At 36.3% G+C, this 19,282-nt stretch overlaps 1 protein-coding gene across 3 annotated transcripts in view; it reads left to right on the top strand.

The window, feature by feature from the left end:
* Nucleotides 1-66: 66 nt before the first annotated feature.
* MUSK (muscle associated receptor tyrosine kinase) overlaps nucleotides 67-19,282 on the top strand; it is an 88,024-nt gene continuing 68,808 nt past the window's right edge. For all 3 annotated transcript variants that reach the window (XM_024757278.1, XM_024757275.1, XM_024757276.1), the window contains exons 1-2: nucleotides 67-145; nucleotides 12,801-12,927. In XM_024757278.1, coding sequence (XP_024613046.1) covers nucleotides 67-145; nucleotides 12,801-12,927 — 206 coding nt within the window. The remainder of the gene's footprint in view (nucleotides 146-12,800; nucleotides 12,928-19,282) is intronic.

Genomic DNA, 19,282 nt, shown 5'->3' with positions numbered 1-19,282 from the left:
GGGGGTGTGTGCATTTTCCTTGTGTTGTCCAGAAAGAACTTTCTCCTGCCTGAGCCTGGATTAATCATGAGAGAGCTTGTCAACATTCCACTGGTACATATTCTTACTTTGGTTGCGTTCAGCGGGACTGAGAAACTTCCAAAAGGTTGGTTTGAGCAATCTTGTCTTCTCTTGCCTTATCATAGTTCTGAGGTGCATGCGTGTGTTCCGATCATGACATTCATATTATGGCACACTTGGGTTTTACTTGGTGAAGTAGGGGTGCAGTATATGGAGAGGGAAAAAACTGTATAAATAAGCAATTGATTGATGGTCTCCATTCTACTGCTATCCCTCCTCTGCTTAAGTTCTGCAATAAAAAGTTCAGCCTTTCAGTGAACGTGGAGCCCTCACTTATGGGGAAACATTAGCAGGTAGACTGCAAGTTATTGAGGTCAGTTTGTTTATGTGTATGTCAAACTTCAGGGTGGTCTAAATGGATGATGAAAACCTTTTCACATCAGGTTTGCCGGGAATATAATCAACCGCACTCCCAGACATCCAGAGTGTTTTCTTCTGAACAAAAATCATTTCCATTTTCAGTTTCAGCTTTGCAAAACTCTTCATCAATATTTTAGTTCCTCCCACATTGGAATTAGAGAAAGACACACACAAGCGCCTATAAGATAAAAGCCTGAAGAACAATGGGTTCTCAATAACTTAGAGGCTGGAGCCATGATTTGGTTTGGCAAGAGACTGTGAAAGGTTTTTTTCAGAGCCTCTGGAATGTACCGGAAATAACACCACCTCAGGGGAAAGGAAAGCAACTTAAGAAACTGACAAACACCTGTTGCAGTAGCAAGAATGTCCACAGTTTCTGGCCAGCGTATTATGAAACTGAGACTAGGGTATTTCAAATCAGGAAGAAAGATAGGAAAATAGGTGACTTGTGAAGTGACTGGGGGCTTCATTGAAATCTTTTTACAAAGACACGAGAAAGCAGATTGAATGATACTACAGAGTTTTCAAATTAAATGTATTACAGTAGAGTAAAACAGGTTCTGTGATTTATGACACACTCAAATGCATTATTTTCCCTTCATATTACTTTACCAAAGAACTGAACAGGTTTGTATTGTATAGATAAGTGAAGGTAATAACATATATTGTATGTAGATGGGAAACATAGCTTAGATTTTGTGGTTCATTAGAATTTCTGGAACCACAAGGTCAAAATTCACATGCTAACAAGATACAGCTTTCTTCACAAACAGTCGGATTTCATAGACTTATGTTGTTTTGTTGCTTTCTTTTTCTATTTTACATGAGTAGAACAATATCTTCAAATGTATTTAAATGTCTAATTGTCAACTAATACTTTAAGGTAGCTCCAGATAAAAGAGAATCTAGATCTTTCCAAATAGCTAATAATAGCCAGAAAGACTTACCATTGGCTTCAGATTATTTTAATACTTCCTGATCATACAACGGATGTCCGGAAAGGCAGCACCTGGACGTCTGGACTTATGGATTGTTATAAATTTATTTGTGCTATTCTAAACCATGAAGTTACATAAAAATGACACGGTTAAATACTAAAATTTACTGAAATCCAGTCTTACAAGGAGCAGGACAATTGATTTTCTGGTCCAAATTAGAATCTCGTGCACAAAGAAAAACCAAACCCAACCGCCTAATTTATATTCTAGAAAGATAAGATTTGTAGCTTCCATACTTTACAGGTGAAGCACACTGTTTATTTTGAAAACTTCAAAAATGGTGGCGTAAATGTAACAAAGCCAAAACCCTGACTTCTAAATAAAATAGCCAGATTGTTACCCCAACCTTGTTTATTTGTTCATAATTTATTTACTGCTTTAATTAGACTGTAAAATCAAAAAAATATTTTTGCCTAGCCTACTCAAAGGGAGTAGTTGAGTATTATTAAAAAATGTAAATTAATATGGGTTTAACATCAGCCTTAGCCAAAACACCAGGCCTGGAAGAGCAAACATTCATTAACTGCACTTACCAGTTCTGAGAATAAACATTATCATGAAAACACAATCCTTAAAATTTTAAATGTTGAAGTACATGGGATATATTGGTACCAAAAAACACATTAATATGTGATTATTTTAATACTATTGAAAGTAATGAAATTGTTCTACACAAAATATCTCTAGTTGTTTTCTCTATTCTTGGCAGAAGGCAATAATGGGAAGAGGCTTTTTAGATGGTATACCTTTTTCCTAAGTCCTTAGCGTGAATGAATCAAGCGTCTGCAGCATAATATATCACAAAATAAACTGACACAATTAAAATACTGCAAGAGTATTCCATGGGTTCTTTTCCAACCATCGGCATAGGAGTTCCTCAATAAAATTAATAACCAACTTTGTAGAATTAATAGTGTATCGTTATAGTTTTAATTCAATTGATATTCCTAATATTCAAAGACAAAGGGAAAAGTCACTATCTTTCTGAATCATTTCAACTAGTAATACTTTCAGTCATGAGCTCAGTATCAAACCATAAGGCGGAAAATTTTATAAACTGTCATGTACGAAAATAGTCAACATTTCACTGAACATTTGCCTTAACCACATTCTTCAATAATATTTAACGCTTTATCAGGGAGTACTAAGTGTATAGTGGGGTTTTCTGTAGGAGTATAGTAGTTCATGTAAGCAGCCCTGAAATTGTTAACATGCTACGCACAAAGAACTCCCGTCCAAATTCCAGTTTTAAAATTACCCCATCACTACCATACCTAGAAGTTCTTGAGTCTCAAGTGATTTAACTTAAGGTATATTTTAGTAACTTCTTCTTCTAAATCATATGTCTACAGGGATAGAATTCACAAATTCGACATACGACTAAGTCAGATCAGGCACAGCTGTCATTGAAATCCAGGACACCAAGTCCCGGATGAATGTTTTATACTAACGTATATTGAAAGAGTAACTCACTCCACGTTTGCGGAAACACAGTTGCTTTAAATATTATTGACCTTAAAGAACAGAAAAAGAGCAGAAATGGCAAGATTTCTACCATATTTCGAAAGGTGAAGTAGGCAACTTCTCAGTGAAATAGGACGTGAGATTATTGGGGGAAAGTGACAAGTAAGGGATGCCTAGAGGACCTCAAGGAAGTGGTCCCATTCAGGAAGATGAGAGAAGTGGATCCGATAATGTAGAAGGACCATATGTCCATGCTGAGGACCCGCTGGGACTGGAGACTGCACGCCCATCATGGTCCTGATCTGCACTGTTGTTTCACTTTATCCAACAATACTTGATGAACATATGAGCAGTGAAGACAGCTGGTTGGATTAGTTCAAGATTGGTACTTTCCAGGGTCAGTGCAGCTAAAGGACTAGAGAGTAAGGGAGCTGAGATTATCTGGCAACATACCGTGTCGTCTAGGTCAAATAATGAAGAAAGTGAAACAAGGATGTTGCAGGCCTGGAAAAGAATGTTACAATCGAGTTCCTTTTCTAGTCCCCGATGCCTTTCTGTGTGTCTTTAGGGAAAGCATGGAGTCACTGTAAGCCTCAGTTTTCTCCTAAGATGAAGGACCTACCAGTGCTCAACTTACAATGTTATGTACTGTGCTAAGGACTGTCAATGATCGGTGGCGTGATCACTTCTGGGGAACAAGCACATTTTAGATGAGTCCCTATGAAATCATCTCTTAATCCCAAAGGAATGCCCCCCAGGAGAGGTCATTTCAGAAATTCTAACAGGATGACCCAGAATTCCTACCTGCCTGTCCCCAGTGTCATTCCTGAAGGCAAGGACCAACAGTGTGTTCTGTGACAAAGAATTAATGATACGGTATTAATAAATGAGATAACAATAATTATTGAGATGATCAATGAACCTTACAAGTTCCAAAGACATCATAATAAAAAATAACTTATGTTTGATTACATCACCAGCAGAATAAATGTGTCAGTTTCTAAGATTTGCCAAATGATGAGCAATACTGAACATCCTCTTTCTTTGGGGGATTTGAAAAATTTCCGACACCAAAGTGTTTTTTCGTACCGAAAAAACAATACTGTATTCATGATGTTAGAAAAGCATGAATGTGTTCCAAGTCTGAGCCCTAATTATACTAGAACAGAAAGGAGCAAATACACCTGACTTCTTTGTTTATTCAGACATTTGGTTATGTCCGTCAGCAGCTGGTCAATCAGAAGTTGGTAGGTCAATGGCCATGTGCTAGAGCCCATAAAAGGGTAATATCATATCCTTCTCAGCAGCTAGTATTCAAGTTAAGTTACTCTTTGGGTCCAGAAAAGCATTGTGTTTATTTTCATGTATTTGTTGATCATGTGGTCCTTGGATTGAGGGAAGAAATAGTGTCCTAGTTTAAACAGGCCCTGGCTGAGATGAAAGCTGGATAGTAGAATGAAAGCAAACAGGAGACGGTCTGCTGAGTCAACAAATGTCATTAAATACAACTATGTGATTGTGCCAGTAAAAATCTGAAAGCAGATTTGTTTGGGTAATTTGGAATATGGGCAAAGTGGACTTAACTGACTATACTCTGCCTATAGGTATTGATATTGATATTGGTGTCAATCATGTTTTTCCCCTTTCTGTAACTAGTACCACACTGAAGACATGGTATAGCTTAGAGTTAAAAGATAGGTACTTTAAATCAAACTTAACTTTGAAGTTCAGTTCTATCACTTCCTGCTTTGGTTTTGTTTAGACAAGTTGTGGAACAATTCGTCGCCTTCATTCCTCATCTGCCAATGGGAATAATAAAAGTATCTGCCTTTACGTTTGTTGTGATACATAAATGAGAACATGAATGAAAAGTATAATGCATGGCTGATAGCAGGTTTTTAATCGGTTTTAGATGCTAAAATTATTAAAAACAGAATCAAATCTCACATGAAACTGTCATGCCACTGAACATTAAGGGAAGCTATTCTTAGTAAGAGCTCATGTATTTCTCCATGTCTAAGTTTATCAAGACATTCTAAGATTTACTTCTTTGATCTTAACTGATCTCAACAGAGTTTGTGTTGCCTCGTTGGAAAGATAATATCATGTCTGTTAACTCTGTCACTTCTGCATCTGCATGTTGAATGAGAAGAAACTAACGAATAAAGTTTGGAGTTTGGGGTAAAAATAATTCACAGCCATTAAGAATGATATTGAAAACACAAAATATACAAAAGTTTAAAAGAGAAAATCACCCACACTTCCAGGACTGTTAACATATTGATATATTTTCTTCCATTTTTTTCTACATATCCTAAAAAAAGATATCATAATAAGATTGTTTATGCAATTCTGCTCCCTGCCACTAAAGCATGAGCATATTTTATATCATCAATATCTTCAAAGTACCATTTGCAGTGACTGTGTAAATAGTATCCTGTTTAGATACAGTTGCTAATATATGTTGAACATTTGCCTCTCTGAGGAAAAAAAGGCCCTGATATGTTACATCTGTTGACTGCTGTAGTATAAATGCTCCAGTCACAGCCAGTTTCCAGGTACCAACAAACACTGAGTCGGGAGGAGATGTACAGTAGCACACCTACAATTTCTACAGACATTAGATGTAAATAACCACAAGAACATAGATAATAGTAAAATATAGAAAAATAATTAGAAAGTGATAAATGTTGAGTATTATTACTTTGTTTTTAACACAATTTATCTAATCAAATTTATATAATTTAGTTTCTAATAATGGCTCTATTCCATTATCTTGTTAAATTTCCGAAAAATTAACACTTGACTCTTGCAAGCCAGTACAAGCCAACTCCAGTACACCACAGCTAGAAGACAAAGCTGTGTGCCTAAATCTTCTTCCACTTTCACACAATTAGTACAATTTAGTACAATTAATCCATTTTTGTGCAGTGAAATTCATCTATATGCCTTTCCATTTGGGGATTATTTCCTTGGGATAGACTCCTAGAAGTATTATTGGTAATTTGCAGGTAATACAGAAACCAGGAGAACAACTAGATAGTTCAGGTTTCTGTCTCTAAATTGTAGAAATCAAATAACACAGAGTGTTCCATATGGACCAAGGACAATGTTAAATGCATTATGTATATTCACTTACTTCATCCTCATGACAAGCCTATGCGGTGGTTTTATTATCTCCGTCTACAGCTGAAGATGCCAAGGCAACTAGTTAAGTGAGTGGGAAGTAAGTGATGGAGCAGGGATTTGAATTCAAGTCCTGTGCTAGAACCTCTTACCGTCTAGTTCCTCAACAGGCTTTCTTTTTAAACAATGAAAGCATTCAATACTATCAGTTAACCATCATTACTTGCATCCCATGACCTTACTATAATATTTTTTGTTTTTTAATCTCTCAATATCTATGTGATTATGCAACTGATTGCTTATTTCATTCATTAGTTGTTTAGAAAAATCTGCTTGCTTTCTTAAGAGACTGACTTTCTCAAACTTTGTTATCAATTACAAATTTGCTTCCACTGCATTGGAAAATTAACCTTTCTGTGGCCTTCTGATTTATGTCCTATAATTTTTTATTACAAAGATAATATATATTAATTTTATATTTTTTAAAATATTATATAGTATTTTCCTGTAATACTTTGCTGTAAGGTATGGCAAAACAAAAATACAAAATTCCACACAATGCTCACAACTAGGAGGTAAATGATTATAACATTTTGCTGCTCATTCATTTTTCCACTCTCGTGTGTGTGTGTGTGTGTGTGTGTGTGTGTGTAATTTTCTTTAAAAATTTAGTAGCCTGTAACTTCATTGTAATATCTTCTGGTAATAGTAACTTTAGTTTGAATCTATATTTTTAATATTAAGAATGATATTGAAAACACAAAATATACAAAAGTTTAAAAGAGAAAATCACCCACACTTCCAGGACTGTTAACATATTGATATATTTTCTTCCATTTTTTTCTACATATCCTAAAAAAAGATATCATAATAAGATTGTTTATGCAATTCTGCTCCCTGCCACTAAAGCATGAGCATATTTTATATCATCAATATCTTCAAAGTACCATTTGCAGTGACTGTGTAAATAGTATCCTGTTTAGATACAGTTGCTAATATATGTTGAACATTTGCCTCTCTGAGGAAAAAAAGGCCCTGATATGTTACATCTGTTGACTGCTGTAGTATAAATGCTCCAGTCACAGCCAGTTTCCAGGTACCAACAAACACTGAGTCGGGAGGAGATGTACAGTAGCACACCTACAATTTCTACAGACATTAGATGTAAATAACCACAAGAACATAGATAATAGTAAAATATAGAAAAATAATTAGAAAGTGATAAATGTTGAGTATTATTACTTTGTTTTTAACACAATTTATCTAATCAAATTTATATAATTTAGTTTCTAATAATGGCTCTATTCCATTATCTTGTTAAATTTCCGAAAAATTAACACTTGACTCTTGCAAGCCAGTACAAGCCAACTCCAGTACACCACAGCTAGAAGACAAAGCTGTGTGCCTAAATCTTCTTCCACTTTCACACAATTAGTACAATTTAGTACAATTAATCCATTTTTGTGCAGTGAAATTCATCTATATGCCTTTCCATTTGGGGATTATTTCCTTGGGATAGACTCCTAGAAGTATTATTGGTAATTTGCAGGTAATACAGAAACCAGGAGAACAACTAGATAGTTCAGGTTTCTGTCTCTAAATTGTAGAAATCAAATAACACAGAGTGTTCCATATGGACCAAGGACAATGTTAAATGCATTATGTATATTCACTTACTTCATCCTCATGACAAGCCTATGCGGTGGTTTTATTATCTCCGTCTACAGCTGAAGATGCCAAGGCAACTAGTTAAGTGAGTGGGAAGTAAGTGATGGAGCAGGGATTTGAATTCAAGTCCTGTGCTAGAACCTCTTACCGTCTAGTTCCTCAACAGGCTTTCTTTTTAAACAATGAAAGCATTCAATACTATCAGTTAACCATCATTACTTGCATCCCATGACCTTACTATAATATTTTTTGTTTTTTAATCTCTCAATATCTATGTGATTATGCAACTGATTGCTTATTTCATTCATTAGTTGTTTAGAAAAATCTGCTTGCTTTCTTAAGAGACTGACTTTCTCAAACTTTGTTATCAATTACAAATTTGCTTCCACTGCATTGGAAAATTAACCTTTCTGTGGCCTTCTGATTTATGTCCTATAATTTTTTATTACAAAGATAATATATATTAATTTTATATTTTTTAAAATATTATATAGTATTTTCCTGTAATACTTTGCTGTAAGGTATGGCAAAACAAAAATACAAAATTCCACACAATGCTCACAACTAGGAGGTAAATGATTATAACATTTTGCTGCTCATTCATTTTTCCACTCTCGTGTGTGTGTGTGTGTGTGTGTGTGTGTAATTTTCTTTAAAAATTTAGTAGCCTGTAACTTCATTGTAATATCTTCTGGTAATAGTAACTTTAGTTTGAATCTATATTTTTAAATAATTAAGCTTCATGATTGTTGTATCTTCCTGATGGATTGTTCCTTTTATCATTAAGTAGTATTTCTCTTCATTCTTTAGAGGCTTACTTATCACCTTATATTCCATTTTTTCTTATATTAGTACTACTTTATTGCTTTATCACTTTCTTTTGTTTACTTCGTATATATTTTCCATTCTCTTTATATCCAATGTTTCTGTTTTAATTTATTTAGGCATGTCTTTTGTGTTTTTTAATCCTGTATGATAGTGTCTGTCTTTCCATAGATCAGTTTATACCATGGGTGTTTACTGTGATTTCTGATATATTTGGCCATGTTTCTTCCACATTAATTTGTGTCTTCTGTTAACTATACCTTCTCTTGGCTTATTTATCCTTTTCTGCTTCTTCATCATTTTTTTTTTAATTGATACAGTTCTAGTCTCTTTTTTCTTCTGCTACTCTGCAAGTTTTGGGTTTTAATCTATTATTTTAGTGGTAAGCATTAATGAAATTTTAACAATATATTTTCTCCCCATGTTTAGAGTTATTCAGTGTTTCTGTCATCTTCCTGCTTATGGTAAAGAACTTAGGATGTTTTAACAAATCTGCTGAACTTCTTCCCTAAACTTTCATCTTATAATTGTTTGTCTAGAATTCTAGTTCCATTTTTATAAACACAAAAATTATTGACTTTAAAAAATATATATTCCACAGTGTCTAAAATTGCAATTATATTTTACCACCATCTATGCTAACTACAGTTTCTCATCACTGGCCCCTTTCTTTTGGGTACAAGTTATTTCTCATGGAGTTTATATACTTTTAGTAACTGTTTCAGAGAAGGTCTCAGTGGTAAATACTCTCAGTATTTGTCTGTGTATTTACTTTGTCTTCATTTAAAAAAAAATGATTATCTAAGCTGGCTATAGAATTCCAGACTAACAGTTATTTTTTTCTCAGCCTTTTAAAAATACTGGTCCATTGCCTTTTGGTATCAATTGTTGCCAAATAATATCAGGTTAGCCTAACTGGCATTCTTCTTAAGGTGATTGATCTTTCCTTTCTAGTAAGGTTTAAGATTTTCTTTATCTTCAATTTTCTACAGTTTTAATCCAGTGTATCTAAGGATGAATTTATTTTTCTTTATCTGGCTCGATGCTTAGTGGAAACTTTCAATGTGAATATTTCTGCTTTTTTTTTCACTTTTGAAAATGATCAGTAATTTATCCCTTTACATATTACTTCTGTGCCATTTCTTCTAGTTTATTTTTTTTGGAACTTCTATTAGAAGTTTATTAGTGCCTGTCTGTTTTTATGTCTCTTAACTATTCTTTAATACTTTTAATTTCTTTATTTCTTTGTACAGCATTCTGTATATATTAATGGTCATTTTAGTGCAAAGTTGGGAAAAGGGGGGCCTTGCTGCCTAGATATAAAATATAAAAGACGTCATTTCACCTAAAAATTCTGCCTTCTTCTTTCACCTACTTTCTCTCAACCTTTTAAAAAATTTATGCCTTTTATAAAGGCCTCAGTAATAGAGTTTGGTTCATTTAAACAATACATTAGTCAGTGTGCTAGCCCTCCAGATAGAGAGACGTCTGAGACATGGTCCCTGACCCAAAGCTTAAGGATTTTATAACTGAGTGTGGGACAAAGACATAAATCATTCTAATAGCATCTGTGTGGCAAGTGCTATGAGTGACATATATAGGATGACCCAAGGTTAAAGAAAAGGGCATTTGGTTCTATCTAGGAAGTCAGGGAGATTGCGAGGAGATGATGCTTAACCTGGACCTTAAGAAAAGAATAACACTTACGAAAGAGATATGGGCTAAGTGGACACTCCCAACCACCGTTTCCCTTACTCTCAGCCAATGAGTTTGCCACTGAGTTTAATGAAAAAATATGTTTCATTTAGATACGGGATGCTTTTTTTTTTTTTTTTTTGGCTGTACGCGGGCCTCTCACTGTTGTGGCCTCTCCCGTCGCGGAGCACAGGCTCCGGACGCGCAGGCTCAGCGGCCATGGCTCACGGGCCCAGCCGCTCCACGGCATGTGGGATCCTCCCGGACCGGGGCACGAACCCGCGTCCCCTGCATCGGCAGGCGGACTCTCAACCACTGCGCCACCAGGGAAGCCCTGGATGCATTTTTAAATGACCAATGTGCCAGTTTTTTCCTCTTGTTTTATGGGGCTGTCACCCCCTACCCTGCATCTAACATATTGCTCACACTACTTACTTGGCTTTCCTAGGCACCTTGCATTTTAACTAAAATGACCATATAATTTACTGTCCAAACTCAGGTATTTTTGGAGTATGGGGGTACTATTAACAATTATGCCAGGATAGCAGGCATAACTGATTATTATAACTGATCATTTTATGTATCTATCCTACCTTATCATCTAGATTGTGGACTCTTACCAGGCAGAGATGTGCTTTACACATCTTTTTGCTTCTAGTCAACCCAGTGCCTGCTCCATGAAAAATCGTAAATAAATCTTTGATAAATAATAATAACAAAGCAGTGATGATGATAATTACTTTAAATCAGATTATACAATGGGGTAGATTTTCAGACTCACCCAAATACAGGTGCCGGCACTTTCTCACACCATCAAACCCTTGAGGTGACCAGGACCTCACCCCTTTGTTTTGGTGGGATTCACAGATTTGTAAATTGAAGTGGGGTGCATCCCTTTACCAACACATTCTCATCCTTCTTAACTTCTCTTTCCTCCCCAATTCTTCTAAGCCAGGTGACCCTCATTTCATGGAGGTGGGAGGAGAGAGGGACCATGTTTATGGCCTCTCTTCCTTTTGTCTTTCTTTTTGTCACACACATACACACACACACACACACACACACACACACCAAGCAAAAACAAACAAACAAAACCCCCAGCTTTATTGAGATATAATTCACATACCAGTCTCTTTGGGTAAAGTATACGGTTCACAGAGCTGTGCATTCATCATCATCATCGATTTTAGAACATTCTTATTACACCTATTTGAAATCCTGCATTCCTTAGCCATAGATTACTCCCTAATCTCTCCACCCAATTCCTAGACAATCACTCATGTATTTTCTGTCTCTACAGATAATGACTATTCTGGATATTTTATATAAATGAAATTGTACAGTATGTCGTTCTTGTGACTGGCTTCTTTCACTTAGTTTATTGTTTCCAAGTCTCATCCATGTTGTAGCATGTATCAGTACTTTGTTTCTTCTTATTGTCAAATAATATTTCGTTGAATGGATATACCACATTTTGTTTATCCATTAATCTGTTGGCAGGCACTTGGGTTGCTCCACCTTTTGGCTACTATGAGTAATGTTGCTTTGAATGTGGGTGGACAAATATCTACCTGAGTCTCTGCTTTCAGTTCTTTTGGGCATATATCCAGAAGTGGAATTGCTGGATCATATATTAATTCTATGCTTATCTGAGGAACCACCATCCTGTTTTCCACAGTGGCTGTGCCATTTTATGTTCCCACCAACAATGCACAAAGGTTCTAATTTTTCCACATCCTTGCCAGTATTTGTTGTTATATTTCTTTTTTATTATAACCATTCTAGTGTGTGTAAACTAGTATCTTACTGAGGTTTTGGTTTGCACTTCCTTAATAGCTAATGATGTTGAGCATCTTTTTACATGCTTGTTGTCCATCCGTATACATTCTTTGGAGACAGGTCAGTTCAGATCCTTTGCTCATTTGTTGTTTGGGTTGTCTTTTTATTATTGGGTCTTTTTCTAATCTACTCATAATGCAGATGTGAATTCTTTATAAATCTGATGAATCTTCACCTTCAAAGCCTCTCATTTACAGGAGCCCCCTTCTAAGACCTCTGGTGGTTTCTAGCAATGTGTTCATATAAACATATGTTTTAACAAAGTTTGGGGAAAATTGTTTTTCAACAGGAATTGTTAAGATTGCTTTCTCTTTTCACTTTGACTTCCCTTCAGTGACACTTCCCTTCAAGTTGATTGGTGTTAGGGAGGCAACAGACATTTTGTATTAATAATTTTATATACTTTTTCTTAAAAAGGACACCTAAATTATATAACTTTGGACTTCACAAAACCTGGATCTGCCTCTACCCATATATAATAAATCTAAGTCCGACTCTCCCGAGAGCCTTCTCTTTTGATCTCAAATGCCTACTTTAGAAGTAGCAACAAAATCCTCTGCACAAAATTTTTCCTTCCTTTTGGCAAATTTCTACTATGGGGAAATGTCATTCTCATTCAGGTATGTGGTGGCCTCTGACTACTTACAGAAGAGTTAGTAAGCAGTACCGTAGAATGCTCTCGTTTGATTGCTCCTCTCCTTTCAGCCCCTGTCATCACCACTCCTCTTGAAACAGTGGATGCCTTAGTTGAAGAAGTGGCTACTTTCATGTGTGCAGTGGAATCCTATCCTCAGCCTGAAATTTCCTGGACCAGAAATAAAATTCTCATTAAGTAAGTATTCTGCCTTTTTCCAGCAAGAACGCCCAAGGCTGCCTTGTGATTTATCTTCGTCATAAATGTAATCACAGCTCTGGCAGTACTAAAGTTCACCTTCTAGAATACGTAAAATGCAAATTTCCTCATTTTATAAATGTAAGATCTGAACTTCAGTGAGGTTGAGAGAATTGCCCAACATAAAGTGATTTAACTGATATGGGGAAGTCAGGGTTATTTCATGGATCCCAGGTTAGGACCTAGAAGAAGTTTCACAGTAATTAGGAAACACCATGATATCCTAATTCTGGGGGTACATGTTCCAGGACACTCTGGGGAGTTAATAGGGACTAGCCTCATTTCCTGTACTTCTAATATCTCAATCAAGTGATGCATGTGGTCTAGGAATCTGACCTCTAGGTGACCATGACTTTTTCTTTTGAAAGTCAGAAAGGACTCTTGATGTATATAGTGAGGTAGCCTCTCAAACAGATAAAATTTCTACTTGGCACATAAAGGTGAGGCTATCCTTTCCCCATTACAATAACTATCTGATCAAAAATACTCTAAAAATCTGTAACAAATATAACCACTGGCTTTCTAGCAGGCCACATAGCTTGCCTTAGGACTAGAGCATTTAACTCCTCCACAAACTTGAACTTGAACTCCACATCCATTAACTTGGATGGGGAAAAATTACATCTTTGTTTTCACTAAGCTCCAATTGAAATTTATCATTTCCTTCTACTATATATGTTGTAATGTGGGAAACTATCCTGGGCTGCAGAAGCCTTCAAGTACTCTACCAGGCAAGCTATCCCAGAAGTCCTGGAATAGGAAGGCTCACAGACCAAATTAAGATGCCTGAAATACAGTTTATTAAATAAATTTAAAATACATAGATAGAGAAAGGAATGGAAACTACCAGAGGGTTTCTATAGGTGTGCGCTCTGTTCGCGATGTTTCTGTTTGGCTGAACGCTTCCCTAAGCCGTGTGGCTGACAGGGTCTTGGTGCTCTGGCCTGTTGTGCTGAGTTCAGGACATTGGACCACCAGAGACCTCCAGGCCCCATGTAATATCAATTGGCGAGAGGTATCCCAGAGATCTCTGTCCCAATGCTAAGACCCAGCTCCACCCAATGGCCAGCAAGCTCCAGTCTGGATACCCCATGCCACACAACTAGCAAGACAGGAACACAAGCACACCCATTAGCAGGGAGGCTGCCTAAAATCACACTAAGTTAACGACACCCCAAAACACACCACTGGACACAGCTCTGCCCAACAGAAAGACAAGATAGAGCCCCATCCACCAGAACACAGGAACCAGTCCCCTCCACCAGGAAGCCTACACAAGTCACTGAACCTTACCGACTGGGGGCAGACACCAAAAGCAATGGGAGCTACGAAACTGCAGCCTGTGAAAAGGAATGGCACATATATACAATGGAATATTACTCAGCCATAAAAAGAAATGAAATTGAGTTATTTGTAGTGAGGTGGATGGACCTAGCGTCTGTCATACAGAGTGAAGTAAGTCAGAAAGAGAAAAACAAATACCGTATGCTAACATATATATATGGAATCTAAAAAAAAAAGAAAAATGGTTCTGATGAACCTAGGGAAAGGACAGGAATAAAGACACAGATGTAGGAATGGACTTGAGGACACAGGGAGGGGGAAGGGTAAGCTGGGATGAAGTGAGAGAGTAGTATTGACATATATACACTACCAAATGTAAAATAGGTAGCTAGTGGGAAGCAACTGCATAGCACAGGGAGATCAGCTCGCTGCTTTGTGACCACCTCGAGGGGTGGGATAGGGAGGGTGGGAAGGAGATGCAAGAGGGAGGGGATATGGGGATATATGTATATATATAGCTGATTCACTTTGTTATACAGCAGAAACTAACAAAACATTGGAATGCAGTTTTACTCCAATAAAGATCTTAATAAAATACATAGATAGAAAGAAGGGGAAAGAAATAGGGTAAGTTAATATACTTAGGAATCTTGGTTTACTTAATGTTTATATGTCCAGTCTCTCCTCCCTCTGTGCCTCAGATGTCCCCACTGTGGTGTTCTTACAAGAAATAGAGTTGAGGTTGAGCAAGGGCCCACAGGTGGAGGGTTCCTGAAGCCAATGATATATATTTGCCCTGTTGGAGGGATGCAGGGATAAATATACCTGGCCGGAGCTTGCCAATTAGCCTGCTCAACAGCCATGGATTTTAACTGTGTTTCCTGGATACAGCTCTGGGGACCATAATGGGGCCATACTGCAGATCACCAGTGGGTGGTTGTTTTCAAGGTGACAAAGTTGTCAGTCTAGAGGTGGCAGAATTATGAACTTGTCTTTCCATCTCTTCCTACCATAAATAATGCTCTTCTTTGTTCCATCATATTTTTAATTTATTCCATCTGTGTTTAGTAGGTTGCAATTTTATTTACTACTTATATTCAACACAATTTATCAATTCTGCCTATATTTCATAAGTCAGTAGCTTACTTTTTATCTCTACTTACAAGTCATTTTACCAATATCTCATAAGTTACTAGCTTTACAATTTATATGCTTAACACTTTTTATGAGTTTTATCCATCTTATGTCTTTGTCTTCTATAATAAACTTGACTTCCTAAACAATATAGGAAAACGTCATTTAATATACATCATGAATAACAGTGATAATAAAGTACCTGTGATACTATTATGGTAGAAGTTATAAATAGTTTTATATTACAACATGATGTAATATATTATTGTTGCTTATACACTGAGATATTATTTATATTCTTCTCTACTTTGAAATTATAATAGTTGTTAGATAGCATTCAGTATTCAAAAGTCAATATTCAAAGACTACTCTCCCCATCATCGTCTTTTAACTTGTCCAAGAAGGAAGTTTGTTGCCTACGTTGTCAACTAGCTTTGAAAAATATTGCCCTATAATCCTCTCATGTGTTTATCTACCAATATTGTAAGTAGGTGAAGAAATAGACAACCAATGAGTTTTTTTGAAATCATGCAAAGAAAATCAACATTATAAGTCTGGTTCAGGAAACCATAAATATTCTAACTTGGCTTATAATACTATGAATAAAATTACTTTTAATAAATTTAAATCTTCCCTTTATTGTATGGCAAAAAATATGTTACAAGTAAATAAGAAATAAATGGAGCAACAGGTTCAGATAGTTGTTAGTCAAAGGATATGTGAAATAGGAAGAAATTATGTTTTGAAAATACAATTGAGTGCTTCTTGAGGAATAATGAATAACTTTACACAGGAGATACTTGACAAGCACTACCTCAGCCAGGTGATAAAGGTCAATATCAATAGTGAGAAATTATATTGATAGTAGTACCCTTGTTATGATGTGATGAAATGGCACTCTACCTGTGGTCTTCCTCCCAAAAGCCATAAACCCAATTTAATCATGATAAAAGCATATGACAAATTCCAATAGAGGAGCATCCTACAAAATATTTGATCAGTACTCTTCAAAACTGTCAAGTCATCAAAAGCAAGGAAAGTCATAGAAAATGTCAAAGCTAGAAGGAGCCTAAGGAAATGAGACAAATAAATTAAATGTAGTATCCTGGAAGAGATTATGCAACAGAAAAAGACATTAGGTAAAAACAAAACAAATCTGAATAAACTATGACTTTAGTTAATAATGTATCAATGGTGATTCATTACCTGTAACAAATGTACCATACTTACCTAAGATGTGGGAAACTGGATGTAGGGGGTATATGTGAATTCTCTATACTACCTTTCCAATTTTTCTATAAATCTAAAACAGTTCTGAAAAATTTCTCTTCGACATAAATCATAGCAATATGTTTTTGAATCTGTCTCCTAAGGCAAAAGAAATAAAAGCAAAAATAAACAAAGAGGACCTAATTAAACTTGAAAGCTTTTGCACAGCAAGGGAAAACACAGCAAGGGAAAACCCAATTAAAAAATGGGCAAAAGGCCTGAATAGACATCCTTCCAAAGAAGACATACAGATGGCCAACAGGCACACAAAAAATGTTCAACATCACTAATTATCAGAAAAAACAAAAATAAGACATCACCTCTCACCAGTCAGCTATCATAAGTCTACAAATAACAAATGTTGGAGAGGATGTGCAGAAAATGAAACACTTGTACATTACTGGTGGGAATGTAAGTGGTGTGGCCTCTATGTAAAACAGTATGGAGGCTCCTCAAAAAGCTAAAAATAGGGGCTTCCCTGGTGGTGCAGTGGTTGAGAGGTCGCCTGCCGATGCAGGGGACACGGGTTCGTGCCCCGGTCCGGGAAGATCCCACATGCCGCGGAGCGGCTGGGCCTGTGAGCCATGGCCGCTGAGCCTGCGCGTCTGGAGCCTGTGCTCCGCAACGGGAGAGGCCACAACAGTGAGAGGCCCGTGTAACTACAAAAAAAAAAAAAAATTAAAAAAAAAGCTAAAAATAAAGTATTATATGATCCAGCAATTCCACTCTGGGGTATATATCCAGAAAAAATGACAATACTAATTTGAAAAGATATATGCACCCCAAATTCATAGCAGTACTATTTACAATAGCCTAGATATGGAAGCAACCCATGTGTCCGTAACAGATGAATGGGTAAAGAAGATGTGGTATATATTTAGAATGGAATCTTAGCCATAAAAAAGAATGAAATTCTGCCATTTGCAGCAGCACATATGGACTTAGAGAATATTATGCTTAGTGAAATAAGTCAGATGGAGAACAACAAATACTGTATGATACCACCTACATATGGAATCTAAAAATTAATACAAACGAATGTATATGCAAAACAGAAACTGATTCACATAGAAAACAAACTAGTGGTTACCAAAGGGGAGAGGGATGGGGGAGGGGCAAATTAGGCATATGGGATTAAGAGATACGTACTATTATGTAGAAAATAGATGAGCAACAAGGTTATATTGTACAGCACAGGGAATCATAGCCATTATCTTGTAATAACTTTTAATGGAGTATAATCTGTAAAAATACTGAATCACTATGCTGTGTACACCTGAAACTAATATAATATTGTAAATCAAGTATACTTCGATAAAAAAGAACAATTTATATTTTGAAAATTATAAATACTTGTGTCCCTCACAATCTAAAAGCAACTTATGTACTTGAATTAAGCAGCAGTGATACAACAGATTATAAATCTTGGAAGTTTATATTTCACAGAGTGGCTGGACTCTTGGTCCACAAGCACATCTGTAAGATATTCCAATATTCATATTTTCCATGAAAACTTATACTTAGCAAAAAACAAAGCAAAAATTACATGAGAGTGAATATCATGGCTATCCTCAGTTATTTGATGTGATTTAATGAACTACCCAGTGATTATATTATCCTTAGTCACATTAGACCAAAAATTACTCTATCCCTTTTTTCCTTTTTAAGATCAGTGTGTGATGGGAGCCACCCATTGAATTAGAAAAATCAAAATTCCATTCCCTTTACAGGTTTTGTTTTCACGTCGTGTTAGTTTTTCCCATTTCTACTGTAACAAATTACCGTACACTTCGTGGCTTGAAACAACACAAATTTATTATCTCCCAGTTTCGGAGTTCAGAAGTCTGAAATAGGGCTCTTTGGGCGAAAATCCAGGTGTTGGCGGGGCTGCATGCTTTCTGGAGGCTCCAGAGGAAAGTCTGATTTCTTGCCTTCCCTAGCTTCTCGGAGCTGCCTGTGCTTCTTGGCTCCTTCCTGCATTTTCAAAGCCAGCAGCTGTGTCACTCCATACTCTGCCTCCACCGTCACCGCTCATCCTCTGATCCTCCTGCTTCCCTCTTCCATCTTTTAAGGACCCTAATGATTACATTGGGTCCCTCTGGATAATCCAGGATACTCTATTTTAAGATCCTTGACATCTGCAAAATCCCTTTTGCCATGTAAGGTAACATATTCACAGGTTCTGGGGATTCAGACATGGATCTTTGCTGGGGGTGGGGTGCTTTACTCTGCCTAATATACGGATTTAGCGTAAAGGATATTTGGTCATAAAACTCACTTTTAGGTTGACGCTTCCTCTCAAATCTCTTTCTTTTGTCCTAATTCCCTTCTTAACATTCACGTTGCACGTCATTTAGTGAGATAATATATGTAAAACCTGTATTTCTACAGTTTGAACCTTTTTTGCTTCCTTATGTATCCCAGGGAACTAGAACTGTGCCTGGCACTTGTTAGGCACTCAACAAACATTTGATTAATGAATGAACAAATAGTTAAGTGGTAGTTACTTCTATAAATATTTAACTCTTTCTTTTTTTTCCATTTTTTAAAATTGAGGTATAGTTGATTTACAATGTATTAGTTTCAGGTGTATAGCAAAGAGATTCGG

The sequence above is a fragment of the Neophocaena asiaeorientalis genome, unplaced genomic scaffold, assembly GCF_003031525.2.
Source record: "Neophocaena asiaeorientalis asiaeorientalis breed wild unplaced genomic scaffold, Neophocaena_asiaeorientalis_V1.1 scaffold432, whole genome shotgun sequence".
In the NCBI taxonomy this organism is placed as follows: domain Eukaryota; kingdom Metazoa; phylum Chordata; class Mammalia; order Artiodactyla; family Phocoenidae; genus Neophocaena; species Neophocaena asiaeorientalis.
This window is presented reverse-complemented; position numbering and strand designations above follow the sequence as displayed.